Consider the following 22096-nt stretch of genomic DNA (forward strand, 5'->3'; position numbering starts at 1 on the left):
GTGTCTGTGTGTGTATATTTCTGTGTGTGTGTCTGTCTGTCTGTCTGTGTGTCTGTGTGTGTATATTTCTCTGTGTGTGTGTGTCTGTCTGTCTGTCTGTGTGTGTATATTTCTGTGTGTGTGTGTGTGTGTGTGTGTGTCTGTCTGTCTGTATGTGTGTCTGTGTGTGTATATTTCTGTGTGTGTGTGTGTGTGTCTGTCTGTCTGTGTGTCTGTCTGTCTGTCTGTCTGTATGTGTCTGTGTGTCTGTGTGAGTGTCTGTCTGTGTCTTTTTGTGTGTGTGTCTGTGTGTGTATATTTCTGTGTGTGTGTGTGTGTGTGTGTGTGTCTGTGTGAGTGTGTGTGTGTGTGAGAAACAAACTCCTGTCCTGGAGATGTGAGAAAGCTTTCATTTCCAGCTTCACCCCTGACTCACACACACACACACACACGTGTCTCTTTACAGGAAACAATGTGTGTGTTCTACAGTCACAGCTGCGTTACAGTAATCTAATCAACACCTTCTGTCCAATCAGGACGCAGGGTTCATCAGTGCTGTGATGTAATAGTCGCCGCTCTCTCCTCAGACAACAGAAGGTTTTATCTGGGAACCTGATTAGAGTGAGTGTGAGGGCGAGAGCTGGGGGTCATGATCCACTCTGATGACTTCTCCTGAAACTGGCCACGCCCACAACAAACCTAAAGCGACCTCGATTAAGGGTCTGATCTCCTCTCGAGGTCGTGATGGATTTGTACACCGTAACTCAACGTCCTCATTGTTCATTACATCATGTTCCTCGGTCGGTTTCTCCTTACTGGAGCTGGATCTCCTCGAGAACTTTGGCTGTTAAACACGAGCGTGTGAAGTTTATTACAGAACTTTATCTGTTTATTAGAACCTTAGTGATGTGTTGTAGACATCAGCAGCGTCTCGTGCATGAGGCAGCTGTAAGACGCTAAGTTACGGAGCCTGTGACTGCTCTTTATTTGTCCATCTGCAGTACTACAGAACTCAGATGGTCAAAACCACAGAGTGTGTGTGAGCTCACAAAGTCCCCAAATATAAGTGACGTGACACTCGGCTAAGTGCGGTGACCCATACTGTCTGCATTTAACCCATGCAAAGTGCACACACACACAGTGAACACACACAGCAGTGAACACACACACACAGTGAACACACACACAGCAGTGAACACACACACACAGTGAACACACACACACATACAACAGTGAACACACACACAGTGAACACACACACACAGTGAACACACACACACACATACAACAGTGAACACACACACACACACATACAACAGTGAACACACACACACAGTGAACACACACACACACAGTGAACACACACACACAGCAGTGAACACACACACAGTGAACACACACACACACAGTGAACACATACACACACACATACAACAGTGAACACACACAGCAGTGAACACACACACACAGTGAACACACACACACACACAGCAGTGAACACACACACACAGTGAACACACACACAGCAGTGAACACACACATACAACAGTGAACACACACACAGTGAACACACACACACACACACAGCAGTGAACACACACACAGTGAACACACACACACACATACAACAGTGAACACACACACAGTGAACACACACACACAGCAGTGAACACACACACACACACACACACACCGTGAACACACACCCGAAGCAGTGGGCAGCCATTTATGCTGCGGCGCCCGGGGAGCAGTTGGGGGGGTTCGTTGCCTTGCTCAAGGGCACCTCAGTCGTGGTATTGCCGGCCCGAGACTCGAACCCACAACCTTAGGGTTAGGAGTCAAACTCTCTGCCTAATGAGTAGATTTTTGCGTACATTTGCGTAGATTTTTGCGTACATTTTTTTTTCGGTACTTTTTGCGTCCACCCCTTTTTTAAAAATCTAACTAACACACCTTTAATGATTGAAGTGTTCAGTAGCTCCAGGTTGTGTGTGTGTCGCTACAGCTTAATTACAGCTTAATTACAGCTTAATTACAGCTTAATTACAGCCTAATTACAGGTTAATTACAGTTTAATTACAGATGTTAATTACAGCTGTTAATTACAGATGTTAATTACAGCTCCACACCTGTGGCTTTTATATTTATAGTAATCTGTTCATCAGATGAAGTGGTGTTTAAATATGAACCCAAACGTTTGTTGGTTGATCTACGAGGTTCATGTCAAACTGCCCAAGACGACGGAATCTAACTACCAAATTAACCCTTTACGCCCTCCTGCACCGGTCCGATCTCATTTACAGTTTCCAGTTTAACAGGAAGTGTCTGATACTCAACAGCGAGATCAGGCTGTAGAACGTTTAGTGATCTTCATCGAGCTCTGATAACCTTTCTGCTGTTGTCACGACTACCGTCATGAGCCGCGTGTCGGGGCTAAAACTTTACGCTTAAGTATTCACTGATCTGTAAAAACTGCAGAAAGCTGGAACACAAGCAGGACCTTCAGCAGAACCTTCAGCAGAACCTTCAGCAGAACCTGTGGTGACCTGAGAAGACTTTAAAACCAACCTGGTTAGTGTTCATGCTCAATAAAGGTCTGCAGGAGTACAGGATGTCTCTCTATCTCTCTAAACGTCATGTGGCAGAGAGGTGAAAGGTCAGTGTGGGTTACTGTGAGGAGGTACCGTGAGGATCGCTCGAGGCTCAGCGAGGTTGAGTGTGTGATGTAATTAGATTCATTTAGACATCGCCTTCAGGTCTGCGATTTTTAACTGTTAGATGGGTTCAACATTTTACCCCCTGAGCTCAATCCCACCTATTATAATGAAGCTCCGCCCCCTGGATCTGTGGTGACCTGGAAGGTTTTATTGTATCTTTAACGCCGCTCTCGTTATTTCATAAAATTTACGAACCACAGTGATTTGAGAAGGTCCGAGAAGGTCGGACACTCGCGTGGACACTCACTAATCAGAGCTATGACCTCTGACCTCTGTGCTGGACCTGACCTTTCACTCACACACACTCACACACACTCACACACACTTGTGTAAGGACTATTTAGTGACGTTCACACACTCACCAGCTCGTCCAGGTTGCGCATGTCACACAAGATCCTTTTCTGCTCTTTCCAGTTGTTGATGAGCTCCGGTTCCAAATCACTGTTCCTCTTTTCCTGATGAAATGTTCTGCTGCTTGGTTTGTTGCCGTTCTCCTGCAGGTTCTCCTGGTCACGAATCTCCTCCTCGATCTCCTCCTCGAGCTGCACCAACATGGGGGCGGGCATGCCGAACTTGGCCCCTCGGCGCGCCACCTCCAGCAGGCACAGCACGAAGTTCTTTTCATTGCAGCGCTCCACCAGGTCGTTGGTCTCGAACATGAGGACGTCTTTGATACGCAGCTCGTGCCTGCACCAGCCGATGAAGTTGGACACGTTGTCGCGCGCTACAAACGATCCAGGAACCACGTTGCGTGACTGGAACGCCACGTCCCGTCTCGGAGCGATGAGCGTCGAGTCCGGGTGCTGGGACAGGAACTCCAGCGCGGTGCGGTTCACGTTGTTGCTATGGCGACAGAGAGCACAGCCAGTCTCCAGGCCCTCCATGAAGGTGTCGGCCGTGATGTCTAGATCGTACAGACCGTTCAGCCACTCGGCCAGGTCCTCCTTCATGGCGTACAGGTATTCCTCACTGGACTTAAACGGACGGATGCTTTTAGAAGCAGCGCACTGGATGTTGCTTTGGTCGGCCATGTTGTTTCTGATCAATGAGAGCGTTAATAAAGGCACAGAGTGACGTCTGATTGTCAGGATGACTGAGTCTGCTGAAAGCACGATAAAGACAAGAACATCACTCACTAGAGGTGTTCGATATGTCCAAGCAGTGTGTGTGTGTGTGTGTGTGTGTGTGTGTGTGTGTGTGTGTGTGTGTGTGTAATCAGCACACTCTGGAAGCAGCTGTGAAGGATCCAGATGTGCGTGAGATCCGTGTTTCCACCAAACGCCACATTCTCCTGCAGATATTCAAGCTCCTACAGGACGGAGAGCAGAAACACAAACACTTACACACGATAAAGACTTCACGCTGTGTTAGTTACAGGTGTTGGACCTGACGCAACACACACGAGTTCACACAACACTGTGGTGTCGAGTTTATCATGAAGACTAAACTTCAACAATGTAGTTAATCAGTTCTTATCTTTCAGCTCAACACTGTAGTGTGTGTGTGTGTGTGTGTGTGTGTGTGTGTGTGTGTGTGTGTGTGTGTGTGTGTGTACTTAACACCAGCCCATCAAAGCTGTAACCTTATATACATTATTAACATTAAGACTCAATCCATCACTGAACATAGGGATTTAACACAGAAACATTTTCTACATGTAGGTGTTAATTCCTCACACCCAGAGGGTTAGTTACCTCAACACCGAACATGTTAAAGGACATTAGAGATTATTTAATACAGTAGCGGTGACAAACACTTTATAGTCCCTTTATGTCTGCTCTATTACATGTGATAATTCAACACTGTATAAACTCTATAAACATTATAACATTATAAACACTATAAATGTTCTAACTCCACACAATCAAACTGTAAATAGTTAAATCACTACTGTGTGTGTGTGTGTGTGTGTGTGTGTGTGTGTGTGTGTGTGTGTGTGTGTGTGTGTGTGTGTGTATTAATAATTCGGTCGAAGTGTTTAGTTTGATCTACTTCTCAGCACATCTCAGACCTCAGACAGCTTTAACTGCTTCTTTCATCACAAATCTAACACAAAATTCCCCTGAAATGTCGCTCGTTATTTAAATGGAGACAGTTTGTGTTTATGGTGTTTATGCAAAACGCTCTGATCCTGTCTCACTGTCGGAGGGGACGTTAAAGCCTAATCTCTCTCTCTCTCTCTCTCTTTCTCTCTCTCTCTCCCTCTCTCTCTCTTTCTCTCTCTCTCTCTCTCCCTCTCTTTCTCTCTCTCTTTCTCTCCCCTTTCTCTCTCTCTCTCTCTCGCTCTCTCTCCCTCTCTCTCTCTCTCTCTGTGTCTGTCTCTCGCGCTCTCTCTACCTCTCTCCCCCCCCGTCCCCCCTCCCCCTTATAAAGGATGAATGTAGCGTTATGAACGTTAAACACTTGTGAGAGCTGAGTATATGAATCCTATCTTCTTACCCGACATGATGCTGGTGTTCAGCTGTATGTGTCACTGTAACCATGGAGTCCTGAACTTATCTCTGTCCTGAGTCCCATCACACTGTCCTCGGTCCATAGTCCTCCAAACGTCCTCGTGTAATCACCTCCGTGTGTGTGTGTGTGTGTGTGTGTGTGTGTGTGTGTGTGTGTGTGTGTGTGTGTGTGTGTCAGCTATCCATGGCCCGCTAGATTCCCTTTCTCTCCCTCTTTTCTCTCCCTTCTCCCATCTGCGTGTCCTGTGCGTGTCAGCACACTGCTGCCGTTCCCGGTGTGATGAAGGCGTGATGAAGGCGTGACTGTTCGCTTAGGGGAAGAAAAGAAAGCCCCGAACTGCCCTCTGTAATCGGCCTTTAAAGAGACAGGAGAAGCTTTCGGGCTGCGTCCCAAATCTCTGCGCGCTCCCTACATAGGGTCCTGTGTGGAACAGTGACGTCACCGAGGCACGTAGTCCCCTACATATCTACTGCAGTGTTGTTTGGAACACGACCCTCGGTTTAGTGTAAATAACGAAAGCAAACTAAAACGTTTAAACTGAATAAACACACAGACACTCAGTGTGTTTATGTAGTGGGAGGATTAACTCTGACATCTACAGCGTTTACAAGGTGTTATAACACTTATATTCACTTATAACGCCTACATACTGATACATGTGCACGTGGATAGCTACAGACACACACACGCACACACACATATACACACACACACACACACACATATATACATACATACACACATACACTCACACACACATATACACAAACACATATACATACATACACACACGCACAGACACACATACACACACATATACATACATACATACACACATACATACATACACACATATACACACAAACACATACAGTATATACACAAACACACACATATATACATACACACACACATACATACATACACACACGCACACATATACATACATACACACACATACATACATACACACACATACACACGCACACATATACATACACACACATACATACACACACACGCACACATATACATACACACACACACACACATACACATCAGTCTGTCTAAAGGACGTACAGCATCAATAATCAGACACTGTTTAAAGTTTTAAGAAAATAATCCTTTCTGTGGTTTGATGGACCGGATTAACTTTTTACTCTCCCCATAACATCACCCAACTGATTTACTCCTCATACCACAGCAACTCTGGGCTAAAGAACCATATTCATATGCACGGTGCACATGAACACGCTGTTGCTATGGAAACAATAAAAGCCCTTGTGTCAAAGCTGCTGCTACAGAACTCTAATCAACACCTTCTAACCAATCAGAGTCCAGAGTTCAGCATCGGTGTAATTATATAGAATAATTTCACACACACACACACACACACACACACACACACACACACACATCAAGAGTCAGTCTCATCCAGACAGGAAGTGAATCAACATTTTTCAAAGTCCTTTAGGAACAATGCAGTATGTGAATAAGCCGCAACACAAGAACTTCAGTCTCTCTCTCTCCCTCTACATTATAAACCCAGCTTTGTCTTCATCATGATGAGCTGCAGATCACTGGCTCTAACAGTGTGTGAACGTTTTCTGGTTCCAGAAGGAGGCCCTTGTTTTGATTTGAAATGCGTCGGTTGTTGCTTTAAGAGAGCAGAAGGAGGGGTGGAGAGAGGGAGAGAGAGAGAGACAGACAGACAGAGAGCGAGCATCATTTCAGAGGGCTGGATGAATCAGCTCTTCTACACAAACACCTCCCTATTGTCTATCCATGAAAACATATGCATATGAAACATTCTCTCTCTCTCTCTCTATATATATATATATAAAATATATATTCTATAATGAGTAATTCATTCTGAGCTCCTCAGGTGTCTTATGGATGAAACCAGATCCAAGAGCTTCATGACTTCAGGCTTAACGTAGCAGCAGTTTCTCACAGTTCTGTCATCCAGGAACGTGCAGACCAGATGTTCAGCTCTCCACATTAACCTCAAAGCTTTTCCAGCTGCTCTCACTTCACAACAACATTTTATAAAAAGCTTTAGATCCAAGTGTAAAGTTTATTCATTTTCTATGTATAACAAACATGTAGCTACTATTTGAACGAACTGATTTCATGCAGAAACCTTTATAAGGTCAAGACAAACTTTTGACCAAACAAAGTATTAAAGCCTCATTTCCAAGAATAAATACCAAATCAGATCCTCATAAGAACGTCAGCATTCCAGGACCCATTCCTTCTCAGCTTTTAAACACTGCAAGGCATTAAACTGCATGTAAAATCTCAGATGTAGCATCAGACAGGGACGCTGACAGTCGGAATAAAGAGAGACAGTGACACCTCGTGGTGAAAGTGTGAACTGCGCAATCATTGGTAATGTCCTGTTTTACAGGAGCTTTTTTCAGAACTCTTGTGTACAAAAGTGTAAAAATAAATGTCTAAATTTTAAAAAGTTTAATAAATCCGACGGTACAGAGTTTTATTTCACTGAACCCTTTTCAGAGCCGTTTCATGAGTTCACAGCGGCCAATAAAAGCCACTAAATCTGTGGTCCATATGGAGCAACCACCACCACTGAGGTCCGGTCTTCGTGTACCGAAGACAGGGAACACCACACAACGTTAAAAAGTAAAGCCAGTTGAAGTTTATTTAAAAAAACAAAAAAACAGGTTGGAAAGTACATAGCAGTACAGAAGGGAAGTGGTTATAATACTACAAAACAAAACTTGACAATATTGAAATTTACAGAGAAAAATGAAAGAGGTCTAAAAAAACAACAAAACACTAAACCCAAAAAAAAAAAATCTAATTAAACTCCTAAATCAAAAGGTAATAATGAAGCCACACAGGCAGATGTGAATGTGGATAACCATGTATAAATATGGACTAGGAAATAAAAAGAGCATTTAAAAAGAAGCTTCTAAAACACGTTCATCAGTGTGAATGGGCGAAATGCTTCAGTACGGTCTGTCTCTGCGCTCCTGACGCTGATCCCTAGAGAGAGAGAGAGAGAGACACAGAGAGAGCTATCATTATCTTAACTTCAGAAAACATGGAAGCTTGTGAGGGAACAACTGTTTAAAGCTGCTATAACATGGACAGGAACCGTTTCGCTTCAGATGTTCTGCTATGTTACAGACAGTTGGTGGCGCTGTTGTAAGAAATTCAACCTTAAAAGCATCGACAAACTTCACCAAGGTTCTGATTATTTTTCTCTGTCCTGTGTTTATTATTAATGTTATACATCTACACATTTTTCCATAAAGGGGAATAAATAAATAAATAAAATTCGTTAACCTGTGAGTCAGCGTCATACCTCATATCCATCTTCCCTGGTCCCATTCCTCGCCTCGCTCCGCGGTCCATCGGAGGTCCTCCCCGCATTCCTCCTCTAAATCCCCCACGGTCCATCCCACCCCGGCCGCCCCTAAAGCCTCCGGGTTCACCGACCCAGCCTCCACGCATTCCGCCTGGCCCACCGCGGTCCATCCCTCTACCCCCACGAAGCATCCCGCCGCGGCCTCGATCTCCTCCTAAAACACACACGTTATACACCATCACCAGGGAACCGATTATTTCTCGTGTTAACAGTAGAACCAATTTCAGCTAGTGTCCAAATAAAACATTAATAAACTGGTTTTAACAATAAAGAAATATTCCTTCATAAATGTTAAATAATCAGATACAACAATAGTATTGGCTTTATTTTAGTTCGATTATAACACTTATAAAATCATCCCTATCTGCTTTAAGTGAAAGTGATCACTCACATTTGAAGCATGAGAGAAAGTCAATTAATTTTTTTTACCAGGGTGCCAATAATTCTGGAGTTGACTGTCATCAGGGGGACATGAAGCTTCAAAGTGAAAGTTTCATATTCAAAGACTAAAATAATTAAACTGTGTGCGGTTAAGAGAGTAGTAGTGTTGTATAATAAGAGGTTTTATCACGCGCATGTGTGTTACCTGGAGGAGGTGCCATGCCCTCAGGTCTTGGAGCTTTGCACTGGTTGCACTCGGTCCTCCAGGCAAAGTTCTGGTTCCCGCATCCACTGCACACACACACACGACAGGAAGTGAATCACATACACTAAACCTAACTGCAGTCGTGTGTGTGTGTGTGTGTGAGAGAGAGACACTCACGGGTTGGGGCACTCCCAGTCTCCAGCTCTCTTTGGGACGTTGTTGGCGCCCGGTGGCCCTCCCCAGGCCATGGCACCCCGAGGACCCCCACGGGGAGGGAACCCACCCCTGTCTCCTCCGCGTCCCATCATACCTGCTCAGAGCAAAATGAACCAAATGTAATACAAAATAAATAAACCTACACTAAAATGGTCAAACTAAACAGACACAATACCAAGTGTTTATAAATAATAATGAAAGTTTTAAGTCTCTTAATGGTCTCAATACAGAAGGGTGTGTGTGCGTGCGCGTGTTAGGGTTAGCTGTACCTCCACGATCCATCATGTTCGGACCTCCTCTCATGGGCATTCCTCCTCTCATCAGCCCTGGGACGGTTTTCCTCCGTGCCATCGACACGTTCAGCCTCCGGCCCTGGAACTCCTTACCTGGATGCACAGAAACACATAACACAGATATTAACACAAATAACACGTGTGTGCTCGAGTGTGTGTGTAATACAGAGCTGTACAGTGAGAGACTCACCGTTAAAGTGTTCCACAGCGGCTCTGGCACATGACGGCTCATCGTAGGACAGAGTGGCGTCTCCCTTCGGTTTGCCAGAGTCTTTATCAGTGTAGATGTTGATTGCCGGTTGGTTCAGGCGGCGGTTTATCTGTGACGAATACAGTTCCCAAAAGGTCACATTTATGTGCATGTATATAAAACACAAAAGAAAAAAAATCTTAATGCTTTAGACTCCAGGTCTAAACCCTAAACCGGTTTATCATCATCAGGAGTGTGTGTGTGTGTGTTCATGGTCACCAGAGCACTCACCCTTATGGTGCCAGAGTGTTTAAAGAAATCAGCCATCTCGGGCAGCGTGGCCTTCTCAGTCAAGCCGGTGATGTAGATGGTGCTGTTCTCAGACTCGTCCTGCTCTCCTGGGTGTCCTGAGAGGCAGAAATAAACAAACGTCAATACGGAACGTGACGTCTAAACGGATAATCAGGTGCGTGTGAACACGAAAGACCCGATACTCACCTTCCATCCCATCCCTTAAGGCTCCTGATGTCCAGAGAACGAATAAAGGGAGAGAAAGAGAGGAGAAAAGAAGCGTTATGTCCGACAGGAGCGACTGAGCGCGACTCTGAAGGCAGTATTTGGTAAATTACTTGGCCGTGAAGTGGCGTGGGTTTTGGACTTTAGGGTTTCTCTGCACGAGACAATTTTTTAACATAAACATAATAATAAAAAACACCCCAAAAGTAAAAACATCCTGAAAGGACGTCGTTTCAAATAAACCCTTCAACAAAAGAAAAAAAGATGAATCCCCGTTTTTAAATAAATTGACACCATAAATTGGCGCGGCAACAGAAAAAAGGTTACTCGGGTTTAAACGATTAGAGGACTAAGCCAGTGTAATACTCTGTAGTAACTTACCACCAGGCTTACTGAAGCCACCTCTGTCTCCAGCCATGCTACGAATGAAGATAGGTGAAATTCCATTAAGTCTTGAAACCAAGGGGACTTCAACAGCGCATGGACAAAACTCACTCATCTATGTTTTTTTTTTTTATCCATGAAAACCCCTCATGTAATACCTTGTGGTTTGGATTTGATGTTAGCAAAATTATTGTCAAAGCATAACATTAAACACACAGATGAACACAACTATAACAACAAAAAAAAGTTATAACAGTGATGGATAAACAACAGAAACTTTACGGTAACACGTATAAAAACACAGCTTTACCCTTTGAGCAATTTTAGTTATTTTGTTGGGTTTTTTTTTTAAATAAATAAATCAATATTACATCAGAGTTAAAATAAATAAATAAATAAATTCTTGATTTCAGCGAGTTTTCCTTCACCCCTGTGAGCTGCTGGCTTTGATACGGTAAGAAGGACCTAAAGTAATGACGTTCTGTTACCTGTAGCATACAAATATGACAAAAGGCGTTAAAATGAGACTTGGAAAAAATAATAATAATCATCATCATCATCATCATCAGAGTGAAAACACAAACCCATGTGGAAACACTGCAAAGCTGCAATCTCACTCAGAAATTGGAACTTTGAGCGTTTCCCAACAATATTTCTGTTTGAATGGAAAACAAGGTGTGCGGGTGTTCGCGCTTACCTTGTGAGATTCGATAGTTATACTTAAGGGATATAAAGAGGATTACTGACTTGTACACAGACCGGACGTGCGGCTCCTCTTCGGGACATTCGAACTCACGGATACGTTTAGTCTCAGACTTTAAAACATTTAATCGCAGCACAAATTGTTAAAAAAAAAAGTTATAACTCGAGACTCGTCCGTGTTAGGATTCTGAATCAACATTAATTATTTACTTAAAAAAAGAAAAAAAAGTTTCGCTTTTTGACAAAACACCAAAATAGACCTGAAAAGAAAATTCCCATTAATCAAATATTTGACAAAATGGTCAAGTCTTCAGCTAAAATAAAAAATAAATAAAATAAAGCCTAAAGTAAAATGTTTTAGATTCTGGGTTTTTAAATATAAAACTTAAATAAAATTAAAACCATATTTTTTTCCCCCTCTTACCATTCCATGGGTTTATTTTTCTGGCCATTCTTTTATTAAATAAATAAATAAATAAGATAATAAATTAGCCCAATGGTATGTGAATACTTTCACAAAAGTAAAAAAAAAAAAAGGTTTCTAATGATTTGTGTTTTATTACTTGGATGTATCCTCTTGTATCTGTAAGCAGCGATTGCTGGGCCCAAGCACCAAGAGTTTCAGCCCTGTGAAAAAGTTTGTTCCAACCAATATTTAGCAAGTGGGGGTTACGACACCTCGTCACCAAAGTCAAAGGGTACAATTGTTAAATTTGCTGCTCTTAAGAATGTCTGAAATCTGGTGCATGGAGGTGAAACTGATGACCAACATCTCTTATGACACTGTGCACCAGTGCTGTTAGGGTTCTTGTAAACTTTGAGGCACTTGCTTATGCTCATAAACCTACACAACCTGAAGAACAAGGCATGGTAGGTTTATGAACATAAGCAAGTGCCTCAAAAAAGTTTACAAGAACCCTAACAGCGCTGGTGCACAGGTCCTAACGAACTGTAATAAACTGTCCTGATGAATGAAGGGAAAGTTTTAGGTCAGATGCTCTGGTATGTATTAAAACGTTGGTCCAGCCCGTGTTTGAGGAGGATCTGTTAAATCTGATCTCCTGCTAGGAACAGAAAACCAGCAGCAGAGAAAACACACGTTTCTAGAGACAATGTTTAATGGTGATGAGTTGCTGCATCTGCAGATTTTGATAATCATCTACATCTCAAGAGGAATTTCGTGTTATTACTCCTTTGAAACAAGCAGGAATCCTGCATGTTCCTCTCAGATTCTCAGACCTTATGGATGCGATTCTGACCTGGTTCCTAACCATGAGAGACCTCTTAAAAGAGCTCCAGGATGGTGTCTAACGTAACCTACATGTTATTTAGATATTTGGAGACAGGACCGAGACAGTTGTAGGTCTCTGTGATGTTACTGTTTCTAACAGACACCTGGACCGGACTCCACAAAACCCATGACCACGTCATCTGGACCTTCTCCGGTCGTTCTGTGGAAGCTGAAGGTCGACCCTGAAATGCCCAGAGTCTGCGCTCACCCTTTATTATTTGAGGACTGTAGCATCATAAAAGTCAACCGCACTTCTAATTAATTATAATAAAGCATTTTTACAGTCCAGAAGAAATCAATAATACCCCCCCCCCAACACGGTGTTCATGTTTAAACTCGTGCCTTAATATTGTAAATGTGAACCTTTTTGAAAGCATTTTGTTCACAGATGCAGTCATATGATTTGTCTAAGACCCAGATAAACACTGGAGTTTTGCTAGAACACTGAGCAGGATAGCTGCAGAACTCCATGCTGTCTGTTAGACACATGCAACACCAGCACTTGTACAAGTTAGGAGTTTTACTGCCATGACCACCGTTATTTAATATACCGCGCTGTTATTTATGTCAGAGATTGTTTACTCGACTGAAACAGGATAAAAAAAACTTCTACTTTGTGGACGTGTAGATGTGGAGAGAAGAGTGATGCTGCATGCGGTGTTAAAGGTGTGGGTAAAAGGCAAGACGAGCCCTGAACGTGTAAATCTTTTAAGCTGCAGCTCTTAAACAAGGTTTGGGTTAGAAACAAGTGTCAGAGCTGAATATAAAGCTGTCTGGGTGTAGAAAGCATCTACACCACCATGCATGTTTGTCTGACGAAGCAGCACAGCCCAGCTCTGGTTAGCCTGTCGGGGAGAAACAGATAACCTGAAATAGTTAGAGTGTCAGAACTTACCCCATGCCACGACCCATCGGGCCACGACCCCGCGGTCCGCCGCGCATCCCTGGCCTGTCATAGCCATCCCGACCACCGCCGTCTCCGTGGTAACCTCCACGCTGGGGTGGCTGAGAGCCTCCGTAACCTCCACTCACACCACCCTGACCGTAACCACCTGTATGAGGTAGCAGCAGATCTATGCTTACTAAACCAGATCTCACATCTAATATGTAAAATTAAGAGGCTTTAATCTGAATAAATATTAAAATTTCACCCACTCAAATGTGACCGTTTACCTCCGATACCATTGTTTTTAAATGTGAACCTCACCATAGGGTCCAGACTGGTCATAGCTGCCCTGAGAAGCTCCGGGCTGGCTGTACTGAGAGTAGGATCCGTTGGGAGGAGGGTAGGCAGTAGATGGAGGCTGTTGGGGTGGGACTTGAGGGTAAGCGGCCTGTTGCCCACCGTAGGCCGACTGCTGGGCCTGGTAGCCCCCTTGGGTATAGGCAGACTGAGAGCTGCTGCTGTAACTAGAAGTGGGGAAAGAGAGATCAGAAACTAAAACACCATCTGTGTTTTAGCAACACCACAGGAACCTCCACCATAAACAGAAGGTGCTGAGCATCTCTGCAGTACCTCTGAGGAGCCGAAGCGGCCTGCTGGCCGTATCCAGAGTACGCGGACTGAGCGCTGTATCCTGGCTGCGTGCCATAAGATGCTGGGGTGGCAGGAGGAGCAGCGGTGGTGCTGGTGCTGGTATAGCTGCTAGTCCCGTAGCCCTGCGCAGGCTGGGTGTAGCCCTGCGCTCCGGCCTGAGGAGCACTGTAAGCAGCTAGAGAGAGAGACCGACAGAGACAATGAGTGTATGCATTTTGTCTGACTGAAGACATTCTATTCTTCGAATCCTTTTTGCCCATCAAGTCACAAACATTATTATTTACCACGTAATCAATTAACGTCACGCAACAATCAGGACTGTTGCATCACCGTATTGTTTATTCTATAGCCTACACTGAATAGTTATGAGTTTAGATCAAACCTGGAGCAGTGGTTTGTCCATATGAGGCTGCGTACTGCTGTTGAGTGTATCCTCCAGCAGAGGAGGCTGTCTGGCTGTAAGCAGAGTCAGCAGCAGCAGGCTGGGCGTATGAAGCGTAGTCCTGCTGAGTATAACCCTGCAGAGTCAGACATTACTCTAGACATGCTAACATTGCAAATAAGAACTCCTACTCTAAATATTACATATCTACATGTAAATTACACACAACTTTCTAATTTATCCTGCATTAAATCTCCTCTTACTCTTATTTATCTGACAGCATTTTGGCTGGAGTTCTAACCATTTAACCCTACAGATTGTATACTCCTATTATTAACAAGGATTAACGAAGATACCTGTGCTTGTGTTTGTCCGTATCCCTGAGCGGGCTGAGCTGCATACGAGCCGTACCTGTGGAAACACAAAAGCTGCTCAATGCACCGTGGTGCCATCTACACGGTTAATGCGAACCATTGTGACCGCGACCCCATAACGCTGCCGGATTCTGATCAGTCATCAGGTGTTAATCAATCATCCTTAACAGCAGCTCTGATATCACAGGTTTACATTAATACCTCTGCTCCGATATGTTACTAGCAACAGCTCGTTCACAGAGACACCACATAACCAGATATGGAAGGAGTCTCCAGTGTCAGAGGTTTATTTGTCTTAACTTGAAAGTAGTGTTGGGAACGGAGAATAGTTTCTTATTCAGAACCGGTTCTGTTTGTTTTTTTAACAGGAACCGCGCGAAATTTTTACATTTCGGTTCCAAACGCGGTTCCGATGCGATGACTGGCAAAGCGCTGGGATCGGTCACTTTAAATAGCCATGTCTTACCTCACGAATATTAATTGTTACAGACGTCACACAACCAAATTAACGCAGCTTACCACAGAAATCAGTCACTCGCGCTGCTGTGCTGAGGTTCGCTTTGTGTTAAACATGTCTAAAAAAAAAAAAAAAGTCTAAAGTGTGGATTCATTTCCAAAGCTACAACGATGAAGCAAATCTACCCCCTGAGAGCGTTTTCTCCACAGCTGGAGATACAATAAGCCAGGAAAGGTCTCGTCTTCTCCCAGAGAAAGCAGACGTTTATTTTTCTTCAGAAAAATTGCTAACTGTTTTTCCAAGTTGTAATTCTGGATGTTAAATTTGATGTTGGATTTATTTCAGTTTAAACTGATAAATGCTCTGTTTAAAATATTTAAAGAGTGATTAATAAACACAAATGGAATTGTTTAAGTCTTGTGCATTATATTTCACATTTCTTTTATTATGGAATCGGAATCTGAACCGAGAATCGTAACTCAGAACTGGAACCGAAATGGTAAACTCTCTTAATTCCCAACCCTAGTCACATGGCAAGCTGTGATGGTCTATTTGTCTTAACTTGAAAACAAAATTGTAATTGATGTTGAAAGAGAAATTAAAACTCGGGGTCACTCTGTATTTTGCTGATTTATGGATGGAGTTGAGTAACAAACACACTTACGCTTGCTGGGCACCAGCCTGATTGTAGCCACTGTAATCTATAAAGACAAAAGGAGAAGAACAAAAGTCAGGTATGTATGCGTCAGTGCACTCGAATGCTATAAAGGCCAACGTTGATGAGAAAAGGGATATCGTGCAGTGCACTAACTCACAAAGGTGGGCTTTGTATTAACACAACACTTACACCAACACTCAATAGAAAGAGTGTATAAACACACCAAGGGACTGAAGGGTTGGACAGGAAGGAGTAAAAATAGGATAAACGTAGCCCAGTGCAGGTGATTACACAAACACACACTCGTGTCCTCTATATTTAAACACAATCACCACCAAATAGTCGTCACACAAACGTATTCACAGTAGGCTACACTCGTGTGTATCGTGTCGTGTTCTTATTGCATGTTCTTATTTAGAATCAGAAACAGGTTTATTGTGTCGACACACACACACACACACACGAGCAATTTGGTTCCAGTTGTTTGTGACTCAAAAGTGCAGACATAAATAACTATACATTTAGCTTGGACTGTAAGACAACACACAGACAGTAGGGGTATTAAATACGAACACAAAGCATGAGACAGATCAGTAATGTACAGAAAGTGTGAGAACAAATAAGAGCATCGATCATTTTACTACCTTCGGTGACTTATTGTCTTATTACATTAAATTACACGCTTGGGACATTTCACAAAGTAACACGTTTTGAGGTAAAAGTGATCAATACAAAACTTTAGTTACACGGAATATCCGGGGGCACAAACTTTTGCACCCGTCGACGTTAATCTGAATAAAATACGGCGGGAAAAAAATAAAACAAACATCTACTTGTTAAAAAAAGAATCTACGCTGGATTTGTGTATAAATATCTAATGACCGAGAAAAATCACACACAAATGTGCGTGGTGATTAAAACCGTTACACAAGTCACGTGAGCTTTAAAAAAAGAAAAAGAATACACGTTCAGCCGAACTAGCCGGCTAAGCTAACTACACACACTTCGGAAATTTACCTCAAGTTTTTGGGCTTTATTTAATACGAACGCACGTCTCAGTGCGTATACACGTGTATAAAGTGTTATACGGCGAGTTATAACGCTTAAAGCAGCACATATACACGTGTATAAACCTTAACATGAGGCATCCGGATGCTAACCCGGCTAGCTAACATGCTAGCAGGCTAAGATGCTAAGTAGCTAACATGCTAACTTGCTTAGCTGCGTTGTTTGACCTAACAAAACAATTCTAGGGTCGTTGTTGTTTTTTTCCCAACCAAGAAGATAATTACGCACCCAAGTCACGCGGTAATAAAGTAAACTTAGAAACACGATTCATTCAAAACAGATTTTATTGCTAAAGCTAATATTTTAAAGCTGTGAGAAACCGCACTTACTTGTAACCGACGCCATTTTCGCTGCTACCGATAAAGAGACCAGCACGCATGCGCGGCTCAAATATTGTCGCTCAAGCAAGACGATTGAAACGCGCATGCGCAAAAAAACCCAACCCAGAAAGTACCAACGTTACTCCATAGGGGTGGACGTTTGGCAGATAAACGTTCGCACCGGTTTAAAATGTGAAGTAAAAGTTTGTATATATAATGTGTTGATACGTTTTTTTTATTTTTGTATGGTTAAAAATGATTTCCAGCAGGAATACGTGTGTGTAGTTTTTTTTGTTAAAACTCGTGAATGGACTCGCCCGACAGGAAGTGTCCGTGTTAGATGTAAACATGTGAGAAATCGAAAATAAAATGTAAACAATAGATTAAGGGATATAAAGTTTAATTGTTTGTTTAACTTATTAATGTTTCAGACATGTAAAAGTTGTGACTAGATTCTTTAGAGCTGTGTAACCGCGTGTGTAGAGGTTAAAGTAGCCCTATGTGTTTATACCCTACAGAAGTGACCACACAAACTTGTGCCATGTTCCTCAGATGATCTCCGACTGTCAGCATGTGGTCATGGCTGTGGTGTGGACTCAGTAGTGACCACACAAACCTGTGCCATGTTCATCTCTCAGACTGGTAGCATGTGGTCATGGCTGTGGTGTGGACTCAGTAGATCAGGTGGCTCAGGTGTGTGTAGCGGCACAGCTCTGATCCTGACCCTCACTTTGTTAGTGTGGCTTTGTGGACTTCATGCCAGTCTGAGTTTAGGGCCAGGAGGTGAAGTCCCAGGTGTCTACAGTAAGTTGTACCTCACATGAACGTTACACATGATCATCTGCACCGTCATGATTCGTGGAACTCATATTTCTTTTGCAGATTTTATCTTCTATGCTGTGAGTCATGAGGAGTTTGTGTCTTTGCTCCATGATGTCGTACTCTTGCTGTATCTCGGCCCGAGGCAGGAGAGGAAATGGGGCACTGTGGTCTTCCTTGTCCTGTCTCTTGCCTCTACAGTGCTCCTGCCCCCTATTTACGCTCTCTTCCTCTTTGTGACGGGGGACGAAGCCAGTCGAATATGTGGCTACTCGGGCACCCAGCTGGCTCTGCTGGCAGCTCAGTGTCGACAGAGCAAACGTAGACGAGTCCTACGCTGCCTGCCTCCCTGGTCCCTGCCTTGGCTCGTCCTGCTGGTCGATTTGTTCCTTCTTCCGAGCGCGCCAGGACTTCTGCACTTCTATGCCATCTGCCTGGGGCTTAACTGTATCTTTTTATCTTTACTACTGAATAAAATTAATATTCAATAAATCTTATATGTTATACATACATTTTAAAGGCTGTCCTTAACTTATTCAAAGACAGCACTGAGTTAATCGAGGTCCTGCAGCGGCTCGAGGGTCTGGGAGTGTGCTCCTGCCTTCCACCGTGGCTTTACGTTTCCAATAAATATCAACTACCAACCTACATCAGCCCCATACAGAGGTTATTACCCGATTTCACATAAAAAAAAACCTGCCCTGATGATCCACAATGGCTTCATCTGCACTATGTTTACTCACATTTATTTCCTGAATAAAAGATGCAGATAGTTTTGGGTTTAGATTACAAATCTGATGCAATACAAAGTTTTCTTCTGTCTTTTCAGATCTTTCCCACATGCCGAGTTTCACACAGGAGGCCTCGCTTCTACCAGCAGGTCCCAGTTAGAGAGTCACGCACACACACAACCCTGGAAACACACCACCCCCGAGTGGCCACGACAACCTGTTAATGCGTCAGACGAGCAGCTTCTGGACGAGGAGTTGTTAAGAGCAGGGATCCTGGCGTCGCTGCAGGACGCTCCCGAAGGCACAGCCGATAAAGTGGAAGTCCAGAAATCCTCTGTGTCTTCTCTCAGGTGTGTGACCTGTTTTTAATATTGTTTTTAATCTGCAGCAAAATGGAACAAATCTTTCAAACTCTTTGTCAGCTCTCACACTGACGCCGTTGTTTACACGTCGTTTTTGTACAAAGAATTGTTAAATTTTAAATTAGATGAGAGATTAAAGAGGATTTGTCCTTTAATGCGCTCTAGCTATATCGGTGTTACTACAACTGTTACTACAACTGTACCCCTTCTTCTTCTTCCTCTGTTTCTGATCAGGCTGCAGCAGCTGGAGAAGATGGGGTTCCCGATGGAGAAAGCAGTGTTGGCTCTGGCTGCGACTCCTCACCTGGACGGAGCGATTTCTCTGCTGATCGATGACCAGGTTGGTGAAAACGCTGTGGTCATCTCTAAAGGGAAGAAAGCATCAAGCACCTGACTCAAAATCTAATGGATTCATCTGAGTGACATCAGACCGAATCAGACCTTTAATTTCTGTCTGTTTCGTTTGGAGCAGAGAAAACTGAAGTGTTATATAATTGTGTGTGTGTGTGTGTCTGTCTGTCTGTCTGTCTGTCTGTGTGTTGTAGGAAAATCATTTAAAGTCATTGTTTTATTTATTCATCTGTCCCATTGTTTAAGGTGGCAATGGGTTTCAAGGTCTGAGTCAAGAAGGAATGCCGAGCATTAGAGGTGAACTCGTTTCTATGGTAATGACGGGGTCTGAGAAAACTCTTATGTTAATGGGATTAAGGGTGGGTGAAAGTCCAGGATCTGGTGTGGGGCTGTAACATGTAACATCCTTTCTTGTTTTGATTGTCACCCGAGCGTTTTGTCTCCATCTGATGGGACCCCCCCCCCCCCCATGTGTATATTTACAATGTATTACAACTTTAAGTCAGACGTGATGACCGCAGCACCCGTGTCACGACGCTCTGACTTGCAGACTCGTTTCATGGTGTATCTACAATAAAGACTACTGCACAAGGATATCCAAGTCTCCTGGTCTTCTCTGGAAAAAGTTTACAACAGTGTTTGTTTGTTTGTTTATTTATATTGGATCCCATTAGCTGAAAGTCTGCACAATTAGCTGATCTTCCTGGGGTCCATTCTAAAAAAAATTTTTTTACATTACAACAATAACAGCATTTCAATCATCACAGTTGCTAAATATACACATTATTTATATATATATATACACACACATGTAATGTGTCTATGTGTATATTTATGAACTGTGATGATTGAAATGTTATTGTTGTAATGTAAAAAAATAAATTGTGTGTGTCTGTGTGTGTGTCTGTGTGTGTGTCTGTTGTTTTAGTGGCTGATGGTGATGTAATAATGAAATCGTAAAACCGTCCACACACACACACACACACACACACACACAGTGACCATAGACACAAAAGATCCCACACACACACCATAGACACAAAAGATCACACACATGCACGCACACACACACACACACACACACACACACAGTCACCAAAGACACAACAGCTCACCCACACACACACACACACACACACACACACACAGTCACCATAGACACAAAATATCACACACACACACACACACACACACACACACACACACAGTCACCAAAGACACAAACGATCACACACACACACACACACACACACACACACACACACACACAGTCACCATAGACACAAAAGATCACACACACACACACACACACACACACACACACACACACACACACACACACACACACACACACACACAGTGACCATAGACACAAGAGATCACACATACACACACACGCACACACACACACACAGTGACCATAGACACAAAAGATCACACACACACACACACACACACACACACACACAGTGACCATAGACACAAAAGATCACACACACGCGCGCACACACACACACACACACTCACACACGTATACACACACAGTGACCATAGACACAAAAGATCACATTCTAAAATACCAGAAAGAAACACAGAACACTTTATTGTTTAAACACGATTCCAAACACTCACAAGACGAAATCCGAGCAAAAGATTCGAGAAGCCGTAAAATACTGCAGGTGACGTCGTGTGACTCGTCTTACAAAACACAGACACATGAATATTCATAACCACTTTTTAAATAATTAACATGAAGAGATTAAAAAAAAAACAACAAGACACAAGATGAGTCTTAATTAAAAAAAAAGGATGATATACGGACAGAAAGAATAAAAAGTTTCAAGTTGCAGGTCATTTTCTCATCAATCAGCATTTCTAATGAGCTGATCGTCACTAAAGCACCTGAACAAACTCCTGTGTGTTTGTAGCTCTGTGGACGAAAGCGTTCTGCTTTAAGGGTTCAGACAGTTAAGCGTTCTTGTTAAAAAGTAAAAATGGATCTGGTTCCAAAATCACGTGAGACTGGAGAGAGAATTTATACATAAACAAGAGTGAAAAGAGTTAAAACATTAAAACATACATCAACCCTATAAGCAGCGATCAACAGGGGTCCAAGCACCAAATCTCCACTTTTAGGGCTGAATACTTAAGAAACTTTAAGCCGTTTAATGCAAATATGTTTTATACTGGTGTGAAAATTAGGTGTCAATCAAGAGTAAGGACATTTCCTTTTTTTTTTTTTGGCTCCACCCCTTTTCACCATATGAAAAAAAAAACAGCAGTATTTCTAAGCATAATAAGGGACCATCGTG

At 43.0% G+C, this 22096-nt stretch overlaps 3 protein-coding genes across 10 annotated transcripts in view; 1 reads left to right on the top strand and 2 right to left on the bottom strand.

The window, feature by feature from the left end:
* Positions 1-5766, bottom strand: part of gas2l1 (growth arrest-specific 2 like 1) — a 28260-nt gene extending 22494 nt beyond the window's left edge. Inside the window, exons 1-3 of the mRNA XM_047818684.1 lie at positions 5136-5766; positions 3921-4005; positions 3059-3798 (exon numbers count right to left, since the gene is read on the bottom strand). Coding sequence (XP_047674640.1) covers positions 3059-3727 — 669 coding nt within the window. The 5' untranslated portion in view covers positions 3728-3798; positions 3921-4005; positions 5136-5766. The remainder of the gene's footprint in view (positions 1-3058; positions 3799-3920; positions 4006-5135) is intronic.
* Positions 5767-7789: 2023 nt separating this feature from the next.
* ewsr1b (EWS RNA-binding protein 1b) lies at positions 7790-17642 on the bottom strand. 6 transcript variants are annotated; one of them, XM_047818228.1, is made up of 17 exons: positions 17531-17617; positions 16140-16176; positions 15001-15055; positions 14645-14765; positions 14242-14437; positions 13933-14135; positions 13621-13777; positions 10730-10767; positions 10331-10354; positions 10124-10239; positions 9833-9962; positions 9619-9735; positions 9311-9443; positions 9134-9219; positions 8977-9024; positions 8466-8701; positions 7790-8162 (listed from the first exon to the last, which is right to left on the bottom strand). In XM_047818228.1, the coding sequence occupies exons 1-17, from the start codon at positions 17544-17546 to the stop codon at positions 8103-8105; spliced, it is 1773 nt and encodes a 590-aa protein (XP_047674184.1). In that variant the 5' UTR covers positions 17547-17617; the 3' UTR covers positions 7790-8102. The 6 variants fall into 6 exon arrangements, with proteins under 6 accessions (XP_047674184.1, XP_047674183.1, XP_027024968.2 ...); XM_047818227.1 differs by having other exon boundaries at positions 14645-14768; XM_027169167.2 differs by having other exon boundaries at positions 14645-14780; positions 17531-17616.
* A 55-nt stretch (positions 17643-17697) lies between these two features.
* Positions 17698-20378, top strand: rhbdd3 (rhomboid domain containing 3). 3 transcript variants are annotated; one of them, XM_027169195.2, is made up of 6 exons: positions 17698-17713; positions 18040-18325; positions 18404-18787; positions 18883-19006; positions 19170-19421; positions 19668-20378. In XM_027169195.2, exons 2-6 carry the CDS (start codon positions 18145-18147, stop codon positions 19825-19827), a joined length of 1101 nt encoding a protein of 366 aa, XP_027024996.1. In that variant the 5' UTR covers positions 17698-17713; positions 18040-18144; the 3' UTR covers positions 19828-20378. The 3 variants fall into 3 exon arrangements, with proteins under 3 accessions (XP_027024996.1, XP_027024986.1, XP_027024982.1); XM_027169185.2 differs by lacking the exon at positions 17698-17713 and adding an exon at positions 17749-17871; XM_027169181.2 differs by lacking the exon at positions 17698-17713 and adding an exon at positions 17874-17892.
* Positions 20379-22096: the final 1718 nt, after the last annotated feature.

The sequence above is a fragment of the Tachysurus fulvidraco genome, chromosome 9 (assembly GCF_022655615.1).
Source record: "Tachysurus fulvidraco isolate hzauxx_2018 chromosome 9, HZAU_PFXX_2.0, whole genome shotgun sequence".
Taxonomy (NCBI): Eukaryota; Metazoa; Chordata; class Actinopteri; order Siluriformes; family Bagridae; genus Tachysurus; species Tachysurus fulvidraco.